We start from the raw sequence: 19,401 nt of genomic DNA, 5'->3' as shown, positions 1-19,401 counted from the left end.
TATAAATTTAGAGTATTACTAGAAAATTCTATATTATAATAGATATAGTAATATACGATAATATAATATATATAGTAATATAATAAATATAGTAATACGATAGATATAACGATATAATAAGTATAGTAATATAGTAATATAGCGATATAATAATACGGCGATATAGTAATATAGTAGTAGATAATTTTAGTATTCTAAAATTTTTAGTATTTTAAAATTTCGCTAAGTCTCTACGTTTTAGTCTCTACGTCGTTAAAATTAAAATAACTAATCTTTATAATTATAATAGCGAACGTAATAAATTTTCTATATTAAACTATTAAGCTAATAAAAAAGAGAAAGAATAATATTAATCTAGATTAATATTAAAATTAAAATATAGATTTTAACTATAGTCTCTCTAAATTTTATAAATTTAGAGTATTACTAGAAAATTCTATATTATAATAGATATAGTAATATATAGTAATATAATATATATAGTAATATAATAGATATAGTAATATAATAGATATAGCGATACGATAGGTATAGCGATACGATAAGTATAGCGATGTAGCGATACGGCGATGCGGTAATACGGCGATATAGCGATGCGGTGGTAGATGATTTTAGTGTTCTAAAATTTTTGGTGTTCTAAAATTTCGCTAAGTTCCCGCATTTCGGCCCCCACGTCGTTAAAATCAAAACAACTAATCCCTATAATGTAGACTTTAATTAATTCTCTCGGTTAGATAGTAGAAATAACGGTAGTAGAAATGGCGGTAGTAGGAATGACGGCGGTAAAAACGGTAGTAGTGGGAATGGCGGTAGTAAAAATGGCGGCGGTGAAAATGGCGGTAGTAGAAATGGCGGTAGTGAAAACGGTGGCAGTGGAAACGGTAGCAGTGGGAATGGCGGAAGTAAACACGGTAGAAGCAGACACGACAGCAGTGAGAAAGAGGGCAGTAAGAACGGCGACCCAGCGTGCCGCAATAATCCGCTATTTAAATACATGCATTGGCGAGAGTAAAGAAGCTTAACAGATTTCAATGCCTTGAAGTGCACTGCCAGTGCGCCATTGAGCAAGACGGCAAGCGTAGTCGGTGCTACCTTCTCCCCAGGCGGCAGCTCTTTTCTTCTTTGCCACCATCTTCTCGTCATCCGTCTCATTTGCAGCGTGGCCCTCAGCATTGAAATAGCCTGGGGTGCAGCCGAGGATGGGCGAGAACCAGGCGGAGCGTTTGGCCGTCTCTTCCGACCAATGCTCCTCGGATTCGGCGGAGGGCTCCACGGAAAAGGGCGCGCCGTTCGCCTTCTTGCTGGCCTCGGCCACGATGAAAGCAGTGTGCGTGGCGATCAGGTCGAGCACATACGTAATGTTACCTGCAAGTGATGTTGAGACAAAGCAGATCAAGAACAAAACTGGGAGATACTTACAGGCCATGCCAGTCTGCGCGGGCGACCAGAAGAACATGTTCGGAAAGTCGTGGCTGATCATGCCGTGGAAGGTCGTGGGGCCCTTGTCGGCCCATTTCGTATCCATATCCAAGCCTCCACGCCCATACGCCTTGACGCTGGCATTCCAAGCGGGGCTCACGGGGTCGCCAACAGCAGCACGGAAGCCGGTGCTCAACACCAGCACGTCGACGGGATACTCGACGCCGGCCACGACGACGCCAGTCTCGGTCAAGCGGTCCACGCCCTTGCCGTCAGTGTCGATGATGTCGACGTTGGGCTGATTGAAGCTTTGCAGGTACTGGTCATGGAAGCCAGGACGCTTGCAGTAGGTTGGGTACCAGGCGCGCAGCTTCTCGGCCTTGGCTGGATCCTTGACCTCTTGGTCGACGCGGGCACGCACGCGCTGGGCGCGGGGAAAGTCAAGGGCATCCATCCATTCGATGTGTTTCCTCACGCTCTCAGGATCGTTGCCGTCGATAATGCCCCTGTGGGTGGCGCCGATCAGTGCGCTGAAGCTGGGCATCTGGCACCAGCCGTCGCGCACCAGGTCAACGCCCTCTGGCCGGCCCATGACGTACGAGTTGAAGTTCTCGGCGCGCCGCTTCTGCCACCCAGGGGCGCCATTCTCGGTAATGGCGGGCCAGGCGTTCGGGTCCGTCTCGTGCTGGCCGCGAACATCACAGGAGGAGGCGGTGCGCTGGAAGACGTAGAGGTGCTTGCTCCACTTGGCTAGCTCTGGCACCACCTGGATCGCTGTGCTGCCAGTACCGAGGATGCCAACGCGCTTGCCGGCCAGCTTGTCCAGCGTCTGCAGTTCGGGAGAACCGCCCGTGATGCTGTAGTTCCAGCGTGCCGTGTGGAAGTGCTGGCCTTTGAACTGGTCCAGACCGGGCATCTTGGGAATGTGCGGCACGTTGAGCAAACCGCCAGTCATAATGACGAAGGACGCACGAACTTGCAGCTCGCGGCCGCCCTCATTTGGCCCGCGGTACTCGGACATGGACACGACCCACTGCTTGCGTGACTCATCCCAGCGCTGTGTCTTGACTTGCGTGCGGAACAGCGCCTTGTCGGCCAGCGAGAAGTGTTGGGCGATTCGGTTCGCGTGCTCAAGCAGCTCCGGTCCATACGTGTACTTGTGCTTGGGCATGTAGTTTGTCTCTTCCAGGAGCGGCATGTAGATGTACGACTCGACATCGCACATGAGGCCCGGGTATCGGTTCCAGTACCACGTGCCACCGAACCCGCCCGCCGTGTCGACCAGCCGCATCTCTGATGGAGAAAAGCCGGCTTGGATCAGGCGAGCGGCGAAGATGAGTCCGCCATAGCCTGCTCCCAGGATGAGGAATTTGCACTCATCCCCATCATTAAGAGCCGGGGGTTGGGAGTTGAGGACATCATGATCAACCCATGGGTCGTCATGCAGGTACTTGTACTTGTCGGTCTTGTCGAGGTCGACATACTGGGTGGATCCATCAGGTCGGAGTCGCCGTTGGCGTTCAGCGGCATATTTGGCCTTGATTGCGGCGTCCGGAGAAATGGGTGTGGTGGTCATGATGGGAATAGATTCTAAAGAAAACACTTGGTCGAATAGGCTTGCTCTGTCTCTGTCTGTATCCTCTCCAACCTGGAGTTTTGCGCCTCTTTATCGTTGGCAGAACTACACATGTATATTCAATTCCCGGGTTTCGGTATTTTCCCACATCGGTTTTGGGCAGGTCTTGGTGGAGCACAGACCGCTTGAATCAGTTTCTCTGCCGCTCGTATAACGACTATGGGCGCCTAAAGGCGAAAGTGCCTACTTGAGTGTCGGAATTGCTCCAAGCCGAGACTCCTTGTAGGAATCTCTGCGGGTAACGGAAGCAAGCGAAGCCGGCGTTGGTTTAAGAAACATAGGCCATGTCCAGGGTATACGTGCGTACTCCAAGGCGGAGAAATCCGTCGTCCACATGCCGACGCAAGTACAAATTAATTCCGAAGGTGGCAGCATTTTTCACTGCATTTTCTTATTGAGCTGGCATAAGATACCTTGCTAAAAACCCTCAACTGCTGCATAACACAATGAACGTTCCTGATTTCGACCATCTGCCCAGCGTCGAAGGCATGCCGCAAGGCTGCGCCTGGGGGGTCTTCGACCAGGACGGCAAGAAAGACATTTTCGGAACCCTGAACCACCTCACGCCCGAGGTTGTGGCCGCCGCTGCCAAGGAAGCCAAAGACGGCATCTCCATCTCACTGAAGTACAACACTCCTCAGAATATCCATCCTCGAGACTGACGCAGAAACAAGCTGGCCGCTCGACAGTCTCAAGACGCACCCTGGCAGCAACCGCGCCCTTACTACGCACCACGTGCACTCGCTGCGTGACGCCGGTATGGACGCGCACGGCTGGGACGATGAACTGGCCTTCAACACGCAGGGCTCCAGCCAATGGGACAGTCTGTGCCATTACCAGCACCAGGCTTCCGGCCTCGCGTACAACGGCTTCCATCCGCGGCGCGAGCACTTCACTTCTCCAGCTTCATCACCCGCCGCGCCCACGCTTGACCACTGGCACGCCCGCGGCTGCATCGTCGCGCGTGGCGTTCTCCTCGACTACGCGTCCTACTATTTCACCACGCGTGGCACGCCTCTCGACCCTTTCGCCGGCATGCCTATCACCGTTGCCGGCCTCGAGGCATGTGCGCGACAGCAAGGTATCGTGTTCCAGCCAGGCGATGTGCTCGTGATCCGCACAGGGTGGACCGAGGCGCTGGGCGGCCGCAGTGCCGACGAGCAGGCGCAGCTGCTGTCAGGTTTCCTCGCGTCGGGAGTTGAGGGGAGTGAGGATGCAGCCCGGTGGATCTGGAATCAGCGATTCAGCGCCGTGGCTGGAGATGCGGTTGCATTCGAGCAGATTCCGCGGGCTAAGGAGGACGGAAGTGCCTGGGGGCCGGCCGATTTGGGTGAGTTGATTGCGCTGTGACGAAGTTCTGTGGCTCTAACCAGGAAGTAGTACTGCATCAATACCTTTTGTCCATGTTCGGCATGCCCATCGGAGAGCTGTGGGATTTGAAGGCTCTGGCGGAGCATTGCAAAAAGGTGGACCGGTACAGCTTCTTGCTGGTTTCGGTGCCTTTGAACCATCCTGGGCTGATAGGGAGTCCCCCGAATGCCGTGGCCGTCTTTTAGTTAATCTACAACTTTTTGTGTTTCCCAATAAACTCGGCCACAGCAGCCAAAGAATCTCTCGCAAAGGTACGCATGTAAGAGCAGTCGATATCGCCCCTCAGTGTTGCCTGGACGATTGTCTGCAGCAGCCAGCAGATCTCGCCCGCATGCCGCGTCACTTTGGACAGCAATATTCCCTTTGCTTCCGCCCTTGCAGTCGCTTCTTCCCAGAGCACCTTCCATTTCTCCGTTGCGCAAAACACGGCGCTCAGCTGTGCCGATGCGAGCACGCTTATGCGAGCCGTATGGACGACGCCAGCCATAACTTGGAGCACGTCAGTCTCAATATTCATCTCCAAAATGCCCCGGTGACTCACCCCATATGACAGCCTGCAGCTGGAGTGGATGTAGCGTGGGAAAGCCATCCTGCACCCCGACCCGAGCACCACGTGTCAGCCCATTGATTAACTCGCACATTGACAGGCATTCTCGTGGAGGCTCCAGCATCATGATCCTCTCAAATTCGATTGCTGTCTCGGCCTCAAACAGCTCCTCATTGCACAACATGTCCCCTGTCATTTCTGCCACGGATGCCTGTGGAGAGCTGCTGTAGAACAGGCAGAGGTGGCTGTCGTACATGATCGTAAACATTCCGAGCCTTCTTCCGTTAGCACCATCATCTGTCGAATCAATTGCAAGCGTGGTAACCTTATTCGACACTCGTCCGCTACGAATTCCTCCCAGCTGGACTTAGCCCGCTTCCGAGACCACCCCAACAATCCCGCTGCGCGCACGACGGCGACCAGGACGGGGTTCCTCTCCACTCTTATCCGGCGCCGCGTTGCGATGTCGTGCATGCCGCTTTGTATTGTGGATATGATGAAAGCCGCCTGCAGGACTTCAAACTCGCCTGACGCCGCCGCGCAGCCATCATCCCGGCCCAGATAACGCCTGAAAGGGTTCTGTGTGAAGATGTATTCCTCGATGAGGCCCAGCAAACGGCGAGCTTTCGACGACCTTTGCTTGGTGCCCGAGCTGATTGCCAAACCGACGGCAAAAATCGCCACGAGAAGAGCCATCGGTGCCGTCTCTAGCGAGAAGGTTGGCCGGTGCATGATGGGCATTTGTTGGTGGAAGTTGCTGAAGAAGCTATTCACAAAGCCGGGAAGATTGCCTGTGGTGAAGACAGATCTCGCGAAGTCGTAGTCAAAGTCTGTCCCGCTGACGTTAGCCAGTTGGTCGACGGCTTCATCTAGACGAGCGCTGAGATGCGGCGAAGCGTTATAGGTTAGCGGCAGCTGATCGAGGCCACTGTTGTCCTCATCCCCATAGTTGCACCAGATATCAAACAAAGCGCCAGCACAGCTCCATCCAAAGGAGGATGTGTCTTCGTCCGGGAAAAATTGCCACTCGGCAGCATTGGCTGGATCCGCATGGTTCTCAACTGCTGCGAATGCGGCGAGTGATGACTCGAAGGAACTGTCGACAAAATTCAGCAAGAAGGGTGCGTCGTGGTGTTCCGTGTCATGATTGCCGCCTTTCCGACGGTACGAGCACGGCATGCCCAGTGACATGCACCGGGAGCATGGCGAGGCCGTGTCGCACGACGTTTTCTTTACGGTACACCGGTCGCAGGCTCGGGCCTTCCGACCACGCTTGGCTTGCGGAGGGGCGTCCGCCTGCTGCTTCCTGGCGCATGAAACGGCATGTCTCCGGGCGACGTCCCTGGTTCGTCAGCGGCTGTTCCCGTAGCTCACGGCAACGGCAATAAACTCACGATCTGGCGAACGGCCGGCTGCAAAAAGGACACTGGGCAGACTTTCGTCCAGAATCTACGCCACGTCAGCAACACCAAGTGAGATGAATGGTTTCACTTACGAGTAGTCTCGTGGCGGCGGAGATGGCCGGCTGTGGAGTACGCCTTGTGGCATAGCTGACACACATACTGGCGAGCTGTGTCTTCCATACTCGAGTAATTAGGGAGGGACGAGTTGGAGGTGGGAATTGGCCGGGGACGTGGGCTTTTACCGCGAGCTTCGGCGACTCTACGGCGCTGATCACCGAGTGGACCTCCACACATCGGCTTCGGATGCTGAGCAGCTATACACGTTGTACAACTCGGAAGACGGAATCATCCTTTGTGGGTCCAGCAAAACACAATACATGCCTATAAAACCGCATTCAAAACCCTCCCTGCGATACACCATCCATCCCTGATACAGTGCCATCCAAGGGCCAATCGGACCGAAGACGGTTTGGCCGTCGTTACATTGAACTCTTCCGGCATCATGTCCTCTCAAGCAAGCCAGAAGAGTCAGAACCCAGCACCATCCTTCGATCAGGATCTCGAGAAGGCGGAAAGCTGCACAGCCATCCCAGCAGTCGAACAATCACAGTCTCCGGATGAAGACGACAGCCTAGTCTGGTGGGACGGCCCCGACGACCCCGCCAACCCACAGAACTGGTCTACACGGAAAAAGTGGCTGAATATTGGTCTTTGCTCCGCCATCACCTTCGTTACACCGCTCGCCTCGTCAATGTTTGCCCCTGGAGTGCCAGAAGTCCTGGAAACCTTCAACTCATCCTCCCGCCTGCTATCGAGCTTCGTGGTCTCCGTTTTCGTCCTAGGATTCGCCATTGGGCCGCTCATCATCGCGCCATTGTCCGAGATATACGGACGCGTCCCCCTCTACCATGTGGGGAATGTCGGCTTCTTCATCTTCACCATTGCTTGCGCCGTTGCGGATAGCATGGGCATGCTGATTGCATTCAGGCTGTTGTCAGGTTGCTTTGGAGTGACATGCTTGACTATAGGTGCAGGCACCATCGCCGACACGATGCCAACGGCGCAAAGAGGTAGGGCCATGGCAATATGGACGGCTGGCCCGTTATTCGGCCCGGTAGTCGGACCAGTGGCTGGAGGATTCCTTGTCCAGGCGATGGGGTGGAGGTGGGTGTTTTGGCTTCTCACGATTTTGGTCTGTTCGTCTCTCCTTGTGACATTGCTAATGCTGACTTGCCTGCAGTCTGGAGTACTAACCGTAGTATGCATGATCTTCATGAGGGAGACGTACGCCCCGGCGATCCTTAACCGCAAGGTCGCGCGCCTCCGCAAAGAAACCGGCAACCCCAACCTACGCTCAAAGCTGGCCAAGGACACATCCCACAAAGAGTTGATTATCCGCGCAATCGTGCGTCCCATAAAGCTACTTGTCCGGTCACCGATCGTGCTGGCCATGTCCTCGTTCATAGCAATCATCTACGCGCTCCTCTACCTCCTCTTCTCGACCTTTTCCTTCGTGTTTGGCGAGAACTACGGCTTCGGAAGCGGCACTGTCGGCCTTTCCTATATCGGCATCGGCATCGGCATGTTCATCGGCCTCGTCCTCGTCGGCCAGACATCAGACCGCCTTATTGGCAAGCTGCAAGCAGCAGGCAAGCCTACGCGGCCCGAGGACAGGCTGCCTGTTTGGCTCGTTGGCCCTGCTGCGCTCTGCATCCCAGTTGGTCTTTTCATCTACGGCTGGACCACAGAGAAGCGCATACACTGGGCGGTGCCCATGTTTGGGACGTTGATCATCGGAGTTGGATTGCTTTCGTGCATGGTGAGTATCCTAGCCAGCCTCCCAGCTTTGACCGCTGTACTGACTATCTGTCGGTGTAGCTGTGCATTCAGACATACCTTGTTGACGCATTCACTATTCACGCCTCGTCTGCCATGGCTGCCAACACGCTCGTGCGCAGCACCCTTGGCGCCACCCTCCCTCTGTGTGCTCTCGAGATGTATGACGCCCTCGGCTTGGGTTGGGGGAATTCGATTCTAGCTTTCATTGCGCTGGCTGTCGTTCCCGTGCCAGTACTTTTCAGCCTCTATGGAGAGCGCATTCGGAAACGCAGCGCCAATGTACAGTTTTGAGTCAGTCGAGATGAAACTGTAGCGAGTAATAAACAGAGACGATATCATGTTGATTGCGACTCCACGATAGAGTATGTATTTGGAGTGCGCTGCATTTAAGACAGCAATCAACTGCCATCTAAGATCTACCACGCCCAGAGAGGAAATAGTAGTGTAGCTCTTGGGCGACGATATGTCTATCAGCAATTTCAGTCATGCCAAGTCAGCGAAACAATACGAGTTATAAAACGGGTACCTCCACAGTAGTAGCATAAAGGGGCGGAAACTATTCGATTCAAGTATTCCTAATCTCCGAAAGTATTCGGACGGATTGCTTCTGCTCCGACATCCGTTTACTAAATTCGCTTTAGACGCTTTGGCAATACGTAATTGTCGAGTAGTTACATTGCAAGCATATAAAAGCGCCACGGCCTACTTCCGTCATGCTACTCTTTTAACACCACTCGATCACCTAAAGTTTCAACAGACGCCTTCTCGATTCCGTTGCGGACTCCTTCTCCACAATACCAGAGTTGAACTGATATACCATTGCCACAACATTGTAACTCTTCCGTAATTTCCGTACCTGCACACCACCCTTTTCGACATGTCTTTTTTGGGAAAGGTTGTCCTGGTCACCGGCGCAGCAGGTGGTCTGGGCAAGGCCATCGCAAATGCCTTTCTCCAGGCAGGTGCCAGCGTCACGATATGTGATGTCATGGCGGACGTTCTTCAGAATACCGTCAAAGAGTTCAATTCAGCAGGCTTTGGGGACGATCGGCTCCTTAGCACTGAAACTGATGTCACCAACGAGGCGGCGATTGATCAAGCATTCACCAGAACGATTCAGAAGTTTGGCCGCTTGGATGTTTTGGTCAACAACGCCGGCATTACAGACAAGTGAGTATGCCTAATTGCACTAATGCCGAAGTGAATGATTGACCTTATGCTTTTCCTTTCGCAGGTGGCAGCCCGTTGGGTCGTTGGAGCGTTCGCTCTGGGATCGTGTCATCGCCATCAACCTAACCGCACCCTACCTTTTTAGCAAGCGGGCGGTCAATCAGTTCCTTGCACAGGAACCTTCTGGTGGCGCCATCATCAATATTGCGTCTATGGCGGCAATTAAAGGTTGCCTCGCAGGTGAGTTCATCTGCAGCCTGAAATCTACAAAAGTAAAAGCACTCACTATCACCATCAAGGCGCGGCCTATGTCTCCAGCAAGTCCGGTCTGGTGGGTCTGACGAAGAACACGGCCGCGGCGTATAATAAAAAAAATATCCGCGCCGTCGTCTTCCTGCCAGGAGGCATGAATACGCGCCTGATTAATCAAGCCAATAACGGTGTGGATGAGGAGGGCTTCGCATTGACGATGAAGGCTGGCGCTGTTGAGCCCAAGATCTCGGACGTTAATGACGTGGCCAAGTCCGTGCTCTTCTACGCGGGTGAGCATGCTTACATTTCCAATGGAGCAGTCATCACGGTGGACGGCGGCTGGTCGGCGTTCTAAGGCTTTACCAGCTAGGTAATTAAATGGATTGAGCTCTCCATGAACAATATAACTTCTTGCCAATTGTTAATTTCAAGCATTGTTTGTTTTTTACTTCCTTTCAATACGTCTATAAGCTGGCCGTTCCATGCAAGCCGAGGCAGCTACCAATTGACTGGCCAAAGAGACACAATTTGCAAATCGACAGCCGGCTGGTGGCAGTAACACGGAGCTACACTCTAGCTGGCAGGACCTACATCCCTACCGCTACGGTATTAACGCCTCCGCAGTCCATGACCCATTATCTTCTTCTATGTCCCCCTCTTCTTCCCAAATCTCAACCTCGTCCCATTGCAACCCCACGCCTCGAGTACATCATCGGCCAGCCGCATGGCAGGCGTGATATACCATCTCCTCCTAAGCCTGCCGTCCTTTCTCTTCCCACAATCAACGTGATTTTCGTAGAGCTCCAGCTTTGCGGCGAAGCCCGTGTCGTCCTCGCGCTGGATGGTGAGCTACGTCAGCCGCGGCATGCGCTGCGCGGCGCGGCCCGCAGCGGCAAGGAGGGGATACAGGGAGCGCTCTGGGCGCGGGACGGCGCGACAAACGTTCTAGATGGGGTCCCAGGGGCGGAGTTCGTTGTGTGAGGCGTTGCAGGCCACTTCTTCGGGAGTGGGGTCGGCGTAGAAGCGGCCTGGAGGCGTGTGAGTAATGAAACACTATAGACAGCTGTGGGCGGGCCTGCGCGTCTGCATTCTGTTGCTGGGGGTGCAAACTGGAGTTGGCATACCGAAAGAGTCGACGGGCTCAAGCTGGATCAAGAGCGTCTCAAGGTGTGGCCATGATGGCAGTGAAGCTTGGTTTTTTTCATCGGCACCCGGCCAGAATAGCGCGGCTGATATGCGGGCCTGCTCGAGGTGGAGGTGGCGCAGGTGTGTCGAGAGCGTGCGCAAATTAATGCAGAAAGTGTCAGGACCCCCTGGGGCAACAGCAGGCTGCTCTTCAAAGCCATGGGAGCGGTCCGTTAAACGGGCGTAAAAGTCGCGGCAGGTAATGGAGATCTGGCTGATGCCATGGCCGAGATCTAAGAGAGAGAAGTGAGTTGTCTTCTCTGGTGGGAAAGAATTTAAGAGTATACCTTCACGCCAGCGGCGGCGGAGCTTGGGGTCTTCAATATCATCATTGAGAATGAGTTTTGCGTTGGTGAGGTGGGTCAGAGACTCGACTATGGTCATCAAGGATGATGGCCAGACGACCAGTTCATCGTCCACCGAGAAACTGGTGACAGAGCGCAGGCGCGGGAGCGAGTCACCGACCAGATTCAGCCACGCGGGCGATTCTTTGCTCCAGTCACCCTTACTGATGGGAGCTTGCACGAACGTCAAGGATAGTGGCAGTTCCCAATGCTCCAGCATCTTCCAGAATTCATGGACGGATCTCGAGAAATGTTCGTCGTTCGTCGTTCGACCTGCGTCCAATCGTCCCATTGTGGAGTAAACAGAGAATGAATAACTGGCAACAAAGTTGATATGGCGCAGGATCTTACGTCGTCGAACTGGGTCACGATTCATCATTTCTTTGAAACGCGCTGTGGTGACCAAACCCTGGTCCGGAGCTTCTCCCCCACATCCCTCGTGCAGGAGGTCCGTCGAGGAGACGCGAATGTGTCTGAAAGTCTCGCGCTCGATGATTGCATTCCATTGTCGACTGACTCCGGCGTATGGTGCAAACTTTGGCTGTCGTCCTGAGTACCGGTCGTGGCGGGAAATGTCTTCACGTAGAAGCTGCTTGAGCTCTTTTACGATGACAAATAGAACATCGTCTGGAAAGGCGGGCATGGTAGTTGTTTGGTCGAGAGCACTGTAATGAGGATGGGAGAGAGTGGATGGTGCGATCCAAGAAATTAGGCAGTAGTTCATTGAGCGAACGACCCATGTGCTCGGGCCACCCTTTCCGAGCCGCAGCCTAGTGCTTGTGCATGATGTTGTGTCCGTGGTTCCCGGCGTTGTCGTCTGTGTGGCTACTGTGAAACTCTTAGTTGCCTCCTAAATTCCGTTTAAAAAAAGGGTTGCCAGTCGATCTGCGAAATTGCTTTTTGGCGCAGCGATTATTTTCGGGGTCCTCAAATTTGCTTTAACCTGGTTACAATTCGACAAAATCGTACCTTGGTCTGATTGTACTTCGACCTGGCTGAAATTCGACCAAATCGTACCTTGGTCCGATTACAATTTACCCTGGGTGCAGTTCGACAAAATCGTACTTTGGCCTGATTATACTTTTCCCTGGTTGCAATTCGACTAAATCGTACTTTGGTATGATTGTTTGTACCCCGAACCGGCCTTGATTCACAAATATAAAAACCCCCAGACGCGCAGCACCGCCACTTTCTCTCAGACTCACAGGTTTCCAGCTTCGAACGTATCTGCTCCAGCCGGATTGTACTTCCACCTATTTTCAAGTCACAAGTATAAACCCTCCGAGACCCAGCACCGCCACTTTGTCTAAGATCAACAGGTTTCCAGCCTCGCAACGCATTTCACAGCTTCATCAAGAAAATGCGCCCAAATACCCTTCTCAAAGGCCTCGCGGCTTCGCTCCTGCTCGCCTCGACTCACGCAGCCCCCGCACCACCCCTCCAATACGATATTCCATCCGACACGCTCTCGGATATACTGAATAAAAGCGACAACCCAGACGAGGCGATCACGACTCTGTTGAATGCAGGCTTAATCATCAAGACTACGACCTTTTGCGACCACAGTGGCCCATCTGTCAAACGTCCCGACCTCGTGAAAGCTATAGATATGCTCTGCTCTATCAGAGACGGCACGACCTTAGAGGCAGGCCAGACAATTATGTTGGAGTTTGGTACAAGAGCGACGGATTTCTATGTAAAGCCCGAAACTGTGATCGAACTGAGGATGACCACAGCGGATGGCATTGACGCCGTAAGGGTCGACTATTTGGGGTGCGCAAAAAATTTTAGACGGATTGTGGATGAGTGCGATACCGACCTGACGTACTTCAAGCGGGGTGGAACGTTGACAGCGGGCGGTATCAGGTTCTTTATCGACGCGAGGAGTAAATAGTCTCTAAAATTTGGTGTCGACGACAATGTACGGAAGGGCCGGCCTGGACATGCTTTTTGCCGGAGGAAGTGGTTCCATAGGCAAATCTCGGATTTCGTGTAAAGACAATTAGTCTCTAAGCTATGTAACTGTAATTCAGTAAGCAATCAAAGCTGGATTGTTTCATGGAAATGTCTGCTAGTGGAATATCTGGATCGAGTGGTGCACAAGGCTCGACAACCATCGGTGGATTTCCAGCTCCGGCTTAAGATGCCACTGAATCCGCATTCACGTTTTGGCCAAGAAATGCTGCCGTAGGCTTAGATCCACTTCAGGTGCCTGGTGACTTTATGGAATGTGAAATTTGTACGTAGTTTCTATTAAACCAACGAAGTCAAGACCTGAAAAATCCTTCTTCCACCATGACGCAAATGCGACTAGTCAAGAGCTACTGTAAAATGATCTTACATTCGCTGCTAGCCGGTGAGATGACGAAGAATTCTTTTGGCTTCATAGTCATATCAGTCGTGGCGGGCGCCAATCTTGCTGTTGGAAAGGTCCTGAAGAAGAGAGCCGCGGCGTATCTCATCTCCATCTGGGCAAAGTGGATGCCGAGACAGCTTCTAGGCCCCCAGCCAAACGGGCTGTACACCAACTTTTGTGTGTCTGTCAGCGTGTTGTCTGGCATCCAGCGGCGGATGTCGAATCTGCGCGTGATTTAGTCAGCATAACGCGAACGTTGCCCTTGATGTGACGCTCACTCCTCTGGATTCTTCCACGTCTTCGGGTCACGGTGAAGGGTCCAGGATTGCGTGCTAGCGATCGCCCCTTCAGGCACATAAGTCCTGCCGTCGCTGAGCGTCGCGCCTCCTCTGGGAGGTGTGCGCGGAAGGCCTGCTGGTGCAGCCCCGTACATTCGCATCGTCTCCTTGATGGCTGCGTTGAGGATCGGAAGGCTTTCCAGATCCTGGTCGTTGAAATCATCCCCCGGGAGACTGTTCTTGAGCTCTGCAACGAGTGCTTCTTGAAGTTCGCGGCGACACAAAATGACCCACACAAGATACGTTAGGCTGTTGGCAGTCGTGTCAGACCCAGCAACGATGAGGCCCGCCGCTTCGTTGATTAAAAGCTTCTCTGAAACTCGGCTTCCCTCGCGTTCTGCCTCAGCAACAATGGGGGTGAAAACGTTTTCCCGAGAGCCAACCCTCCGACTGGTCGCAATAGCCTGGCGTGCGTACTCTCGGTTTGCGTCGCGAGCATTCCAGAAACTCCGCGACTTCTTTGATGGGATCAGCGACCCCAGAGTCCGGAGCACTGGGAATTCAGCCGTGGTGGCAGAAACAGCACTTATCATCTCGAGAGCTCTAACATAGCCATTTTTCTGCAGAATCATCAATTCAGCGAACAAGTAGATGCCAAAAAGCCGCTAACTTACCTTTCCTACATCCAGAAGTCCGAATGACTCTCCAAACGCCATCCTTGAACTTGCATCTGATGCCAACAGCACCCACCACTTGCGGACGTCGACTTCGCCATTGCCGTTGTTGGTGGCCTCTTCGTCCATTTTCAGCATGGCGCGTTCAACCAACTCTCGTACTTCCCCTTCCCAGTTTTTGCGGATCTGAGACTTGCTGAATGCCCGTGCAAAAAGCTTTCTTCTCGCTCCGTGCAGCGTTGGATCGCCAAGAGAGAACTCATTGTGGACTTCAGGGTCCGCGTCTAGATCCGAGAGCTTGGCGTACCAATCGCTCTTGAACCAGCCGTTGCCATGTCCATGGATGATCTTGAAGTCCCGAGGGTCGGCACAGGAGATCTCGTTAGGCGCAATGCGGACGGTGTTACCATATCGCTGGTGCAGGGCATGAACAAAACTGATGCGCCGCCCGGCCACCGAAAAGCATGCAAGAGGAACGCGGGTAAACAGCGTATACCAAGGGCCAGGTACTTTCCGGAACGGTCCAGTAATGGCACAGTATATAAGCTAAGATGGATTAGTCCACGGCGGAAGGGAATGAGGTGCTGAAAGTTTTCGGGTATGTGTGAAAGCCTCATACATGTAGTAGCCATAGAATGACTGCGGAGAAAAGAGCAAGTGTTGTGGTCATTTTCCGTTCTTCTCCGACAATGCTCAATTGATTTCAGAAGATCGTTTTGCGGTAGAGACATACTTTAGAAACCAGTGGCTTTTATATACAACAACGACCAGACCTGCCAAGTTCTTCCAAGACACAATTCTTGGACTGAACCTTTCACCGAGACGCGAAATATGTCTGGAATCTCCCATAGGGCGCACCGTGGACTTCCGAGTATCCATCATTTCGTATTCTCGACTTTGGAGTCGGAAAGCGGTTAGTTTCCGAGCCGCTTCCATTTGCGGTCACTTGTGTCTAATCTCGGGTCTGATTGGCTACTCTCTTTGATATTCAGGCGGGGAAGTGGCGGTCACGCCGTGCGGGGGGCTGTGGAGACTGGATCCCTATCTCTGCTTGATGCAGATGTAAGCATCCAATGGCCAGGAAGGGCCTTACGTGTTTAGCTACCCGCCGGATCTGCAGTGGTCGCTGACTGGCGCTTCCAACTGAGACAGCCCTCCACTGTCTAGGCCGTCAAAGTTCGGACCCTCGGGGATTGTTGATACCGAACTGATCCACACTTATTTGCAACCGGACTCTACTCGGAATGTTCGAAGAACCGAGTCCGAAGCAACGAGCTTGGCGGCCCGGGGATTGATGGTACTACAAAACAGAAAGCCTGGTGAGGCGGTCCATTCATAGTCTCCCAACGAACTCCCGCTGCTACTTGATCCTCTCCATCCCCTCTCTTCGTCTCCTCTCTACAATGGCTTTCACCGGAGGCTGCTTGTGCGGAAAATTGAAATACTCAATTGAAAATGAACCAATTACGGCTGTAAGTAGGCTTGCTTTTGAAAACGGCGCACACGAGCCTGGATAGCCTTTGGACTTTCTGTAGACTGACCATTTCTCCCAAGGCGCTTTGCTACTGTACTTCCTGCCGCCGTAGCACCAGCTCGATTTGCACAAGCTCACTCGTGGTCAACATTGAAGGCTTCAAGTCAAGCGGCGAGCCCACGGTTTTCACCCGCAAGGGAGACTCTGGACAGGATGTTCACAATCATTTTTGTGGAGGGTGCGGAACGACTTGTTGGGTAACCAGCACAGGCTTGGAGAGCGGTGGTGTTATGCTGATTCGCAGCGGCACGCTTGATCATTTGGCGCTGAATGAGAAGCACAAACCCACGGCTGAGCTCTATTGCCGAGACAAGTACAAGTGGTTGCCTGACGTTCCCGGCACTCAGCAATTCAACACTTCGATGTGATGTCTCGCCATTTACCATGTAGCTTTATATACGATATGGAAGCTCTTATCGCCAGGGGTCTGATTTCTTTGTATTCTTGAGCCCGTTATTTCAGCACTCCGCCTCAGTACGGCCGCAAGCCAGGCCGCAACGTTGGCGACCCCGATGGCTAGGTTACAGTTTATGACGTATGCCGTGTCATGAAAGATCTCTTGGCCACATTTGTCTCTGTTATACTTGATTGGGCTTGCTTCGCACCCCCATTCTGCAGCCGCTCATTACCGTTGGAACCCGTGCACGGGTCCTCTCTGAGATCAGCGTCTCTGTCTGGCCCAATAACCTCATTCTAGGGCTTGACATTCGGCCGAGAATCTTCGGCCGAATGAGTTAACTCATTGACTTCGTTCACATGTTTCCGAGCCTACGACACGTAAAGCGGGTAATGTGAATGGGACAAAGCTTTCGGCGGGAACGCGAGTTCCCTTCTAGCCGAGAACGTATGCACCGCATGAGGTGCCGCAAATACAAGTAGCTTGATGTATTCCGAGCATACTATTTAACCCGCATCTCCCTTCCCTTTCATTCCGAGAGCGAAGCTCGCACAATCCTTCTGGTAGACAAGCATGGCAACGTTGACGAATACCCAAGAAGACGTCAGGGGAGGTGGAGGAAGCACTCTCCGTGTTGAAAGCAGCCTTCCTCCAAAGCTCCCGTCGGACTTTCTCTCCGATTACCCGAAGCTCTCAAACGAACAAGCTGGCTACCTTCGCCACTTCCATAATCTCGCCACCCAGCCTGACGGCGAATGGCGTCACATGGGCACGCAGGACCCCGGGCAAGAATGGCTTGACGCATACCGGTACCAACTGGCGGTCATGGCCTATGCCGCTGGAGCCTCGCACTATCACCGGCTACCAGCTCTCCGATCCGTGTTCAAACAACTCCTGGAGCAGCTGATCCACAAGATGCTGCGAAGGGAAGTCTGGGGCTACTGGTACCTTACCAGCCAGAGCGGCAAGTTTGTCGATCCTGACATAGTGGAATTGCGGAAGCCGTGGTCTGACCCGAACAAGCAAGAGAATATCATGGTAGGCGCTCAACAGACTGCGGGACGAAGGACTTGCGAGGTTAATATGCCGTGTAGTACTCCGGACATCTTCTTCTCATGGTCTCACTGCACGCAATGCTGTTCGACGATGACAAGTATGATGAGCCTGGGGCGCTGGAGTTCGTTTGGGATCCGATCTTTTGGGGATTTGGGCCGGAGAAGTTCGCCTACTCCCGAAGCACACTGCAGCAAGCCATCCTTGCCGAGATGGAACGAGAGAAGTGGAAAGGGGTCTGCTGCGAGCCGAACTGCGTTTTCGTCGTGTGCAATCAATTTCCGGTGTGGCCCGGACAACCCGCATGATTCGGTCTTTTCGCTGACCCGAGTAGATTATCGCAATGCGGTACAATGATGTGCGTCAAGGAACAGCTGTTGCTGACAAAGTTCTGAATAACTACGCCGCAGCTTGGGGCGATGAAAACGGCTTTTTGCAGGAAGACAAGTTTTTCATCAACTGGTATATGGTGAAGCAAGATCGTACCGTTGACGGAGGCATCGGCTTTACCGCCTGGTGAGTTGACGTGCCAGCTCGGCGTTCTACAGCTATTCCTGACAGCGAAAAGGGCCTGCGCGTTCATGAACAGCTGGAACTCCGATTTCGTTCACTCACTGTTTCCGGCCCAGTCGTTGGGTTTCTTAACGCATGCTCCAGGTGGGCGCATCAACCTGAACAACGAAAAAGTGGCTCAGGCCATACGAAAGCTTACTAAAAGTGAGGACGTTGACCCTTATGCGTGGGACACGTTGGAAAAAGCTCGAAAAATAGCAGCACACACTGAGAACAAGCCCGCGGGGCCGTTTCCGCAACCTCTGTTTGGATACGTTGCGCAGTGGGTTTCTGAGGTGGGCGATCAGTCAACCTGTGACGGACTCTTGTGTCACGCAGACGAGTTCCTCAATCCATCCTGGGACCAAGGTGGCCTATTCTATCCCCGCAACAACACTATCGCGGACAACCAAGGAAACTGGACATACGTGGACCCGTTCACGGGCAATGCGGCTATCGCGTATGCGAGCCTCAATGTTCCAGACGGCCAGAGAGAAATGTGGCAGAAGCCGTGGGCAAAGGAACACTTCTCACAGTATCCTTTCGTAGATGGAATCGGCTTGGATTCCGGGGTTGATTTCTTGCGAGGAGCGTGGGAGGGAACGAAGGGTGTGCTCATTATTTCCATGCGCACTTGGGACGGATCGAAGAAGACGTAAGTGGCACTCTATCAAGACTGAATGTCCGCTGACTCGCGGTTTGAAGATTGCACATTCCTATTCGGAATCTTCCCATTGGCCAGTATGGCGTTTACAAAAATGGTTTCCTTGTAGACACGCTTTACGTGTCCGGAGAAAACATCAGCCTGGAAGTGGCGATTGATGTAGGGGCACAAGAAACAGACCTGGTTCTGTTGAAGGCAAGGTAGAGACAGCAGTTCAGCATTACAGAGCCGTTAGCAATGTCCTTCATCCTCGTATCCGACATGACTGGTGTTGAAAAGCGTAGTGAGGTCGAAGGTTTCCAAAGACGGCTTAAGACTAGCTTCCCCCGCCGTAGGTAATGAGTGAAACGGCCCCGCAGCCGCCCGGTATAAAACCCGCGGGCTCGGAAGAAAACCCGCACGTTAGCGCCCTCCCGGCTGGCCAGTGCGCTGCTGCGAGTATGCGCTGTAGTCGGGATTTAACCCATCCAACTTCTCTCCACATCACCACCCCGGATTGTTAGCAGGAGATGGCGAATCCTACGCCCGAATTGAAAAATCGGTGCTTTTCGTGTAATAAATTGTTTTCGACTAGCAGTCACCTGCTCCGACACGCAGCCACACGTACGTTAAACCCCGTGTAGTAAACGGCACAGCTGACTGGTCCTCTCGTAGATACCGGTCAACGCAGGAGGGAATGTCCGTTTTGCAGGAAGACCTTCTCACGCGTGTAGGTATTGCCGCATCT

The 19,401-nt window shown here is 52.9% G+C and overlaps 8 protein-coding genes across 8 annotated transcripts; 4 read left to right on the top strand and 4 right to left on the bottom strand.

Moving 5' to 3' along the window:
• Nucleotides 1-1,018: 1,018 nt before the first annotated feature.
• LTHEOB_2248 (Flavin-binding monooxygenase) lies at nucleotides 1,019-2,995 on the bottom strand (the record flags this gene model as incomplete). Its single annotated transcript, XM_035511039.1, has 2 exons — nucleotides 1,019-1,365; nucleotides 1,420-2,995. The coding sequence occupies 2 exons, from the start codon at nucleotides 2,993-2,995 to the stop codon at nucleotides 1,019-1,021; spliced, it is 1,923 nt and encodes a 640-aa protein (XP_035365188.1).
• A 506-nt stretch (nucleotides 2,996-3,501) lies between these two features.
• On the top strand, nucleotides 3,502-4,611 carry LTHEOB_2247 (uncharacterized protein; the record flags this gene model as incomplete). Its single annotated transcript, XM_035511038.1, has 3 exons — nucleotides 3,502-3,680; nucleotides 3,730-4,385; nucleotides 4,436-4,611. The coding sequence occupies 3 exons, from the start codon at nucleotides 3,502-3,504 to the stop codon at nucleotides 4,609-4,611; spliced, it is 1,011 nt and encodes a 336-aa protein (XP_035365187.1).
• Nucleotides 4,612-4,616: 5 nt separating this feature from the next.
• On the bottom strand, nucleotides 4,617-6,534 carry LTHEOB_2246 (uncharacterized protein; the record flags this gene model as incomplete). Its single annotated transcript, XM_035511037.1, has 6 exons — nucleotides 4,617-4,915; nucleotides 4,968-5,248; nucleotides 5,299-6,069; nucleotides 6,210-6,315; nucleotides 6,368-6,422; nucleotides 6,469-6,534. The coding sequence occupies 6 exons, from the start codon at nucleotides 6,532-6,534 to the stop codon at nucleotides 4,617-4,619; spliced, it is 1,578 nt and encodes a 525-aa protein (XP_035365186.1).
• A 344-nt stretch (nucleotides 6,535-6,878) lies between these two features.
• LTHEOB_2245 (Major facilitator superfamily protein) lies at nucleotides 6,879-8,506 on the top strand (the record flags this gene model as incomplete). The annotated part of the gene is made up of 3 exons (XM_035511036.1): nucleotides 6,879-7,568; nucleotides 7,617-8,195; nucleotides 8,255-8,506. The coding sequence occupies 3 exons, from the start codon at nucleotides 6,879-6,881 to the stop codon at nucleotides 8,504-8,506; spliced, it is 1,521 nt and encodes a 506-aa protein (XP_035365185.1).
• Nucleotides 8,507-9,092: 586 nt separating this feature from the next.
• Nucleotides 9,093-9,992, top strand: LTHEOB_2244 (Short chain dehydrogenase; the record flags this gene model as incomplete). Its single annotated transcript, XM_035511035.1, has 3 exons — nucleotides 9,093-9,385; nucleotides 9,450-9,625; nucleotides 9,685-9,992. The coding sequence occupies 3 exons, from the start codon at nucleotides 9,093-9,095 to the stop codon at nucleotides 9,990-9,992; spliced, it is 777 nt and encodes a 258-aa protein (XP_035365184.1).
• A 590-nt stretch (nucleotides 9,993-10,582) lies between these two features.
• LTHEOB_2243 (uncharacterized protein) lies at nucleotides 10,583-11,809 on the bottom strand (the record flags this gene model as incomplete). The annotated part of the gene is made up of 3 exons (XM_035511034.1): nucleotides 10,583-10,665; nucleotides 10,762-11,055; nucleotides 11,110-11,809. 3 exons carry the CDS (start codon nucleotides 11,807-11,809, stop codon nucleotides 10,583-10,585), a joined length of 1,077 nt encoding a protein of 358 aa, XP_035365183.1.
• Nucleotides 11,810-13,487: 1,678 nt separating this feature from the next.
• LTHEOB_2242 (Cytochrome P450) lies at nucleotides 13,488-15,356 on the bottom strand (the record flags this gene model as incomplete). The annotated part of the gene is made up of 4 exons (XM_035511033.1): nucleotides 13,488-13,746; nucleotides 13,801-14,420; nucleotides 14,475-14,888; nucleotides 15,333-15,356. The coding sequence occupies 4 exons, from the start codon at nucleotides 15,354-15,356 to the stop codon at nucleotides 13,488-13,490; spliced, it is 1,317 nt and encodes a 438-aa protein (XP_035365182.1).
• A 1,622-nt stretch (nucleotides 15,357-16,978) lies between these two features.
• On the top strand, nucleotides 16,979-18,878 carry LTHEOB_2241 (uncharacterized protein; the record flags this gene model as incomplete). The annotated part of the gene is made up of 5 exons (XM_035511032.1): nucleotides 16,979-17,443; nucleotides 17,500-17,694; nucleotides 17,793-17,974; nucleotides 18,027-18,665; nucleotides 18,716-18,878. The coding sequence occupies 5 exons, from the start codon at nucleotides 16,979-16,981 to the stop codon at nucleotides 18,876-18,878; spliced, it is 1,644 nt and encodes a 547-aa protein (XP_035365181.1).
• Nucleotides 18,879-19,401: the final 523 nt, after the last annotated feature.

This window comes from Lasiodiplodia theobromae, assembly GCF_012971845.1.
Source record: "Lasiodiplodia theobromae strain AM2As chromosome Unknown scaffold_5, whole genome shotgun sequence".
NCBI lineage: Eukaryota > Fungi > Ascomycota > Dothideomycetes > Botryosphaeriales > Botryosphaeriaceae > Lasiodiplodia > Lasiodiplodia theobromae.
This window is presented reverse-complemented; position numbering and strand designations above follow the sequence as displayed.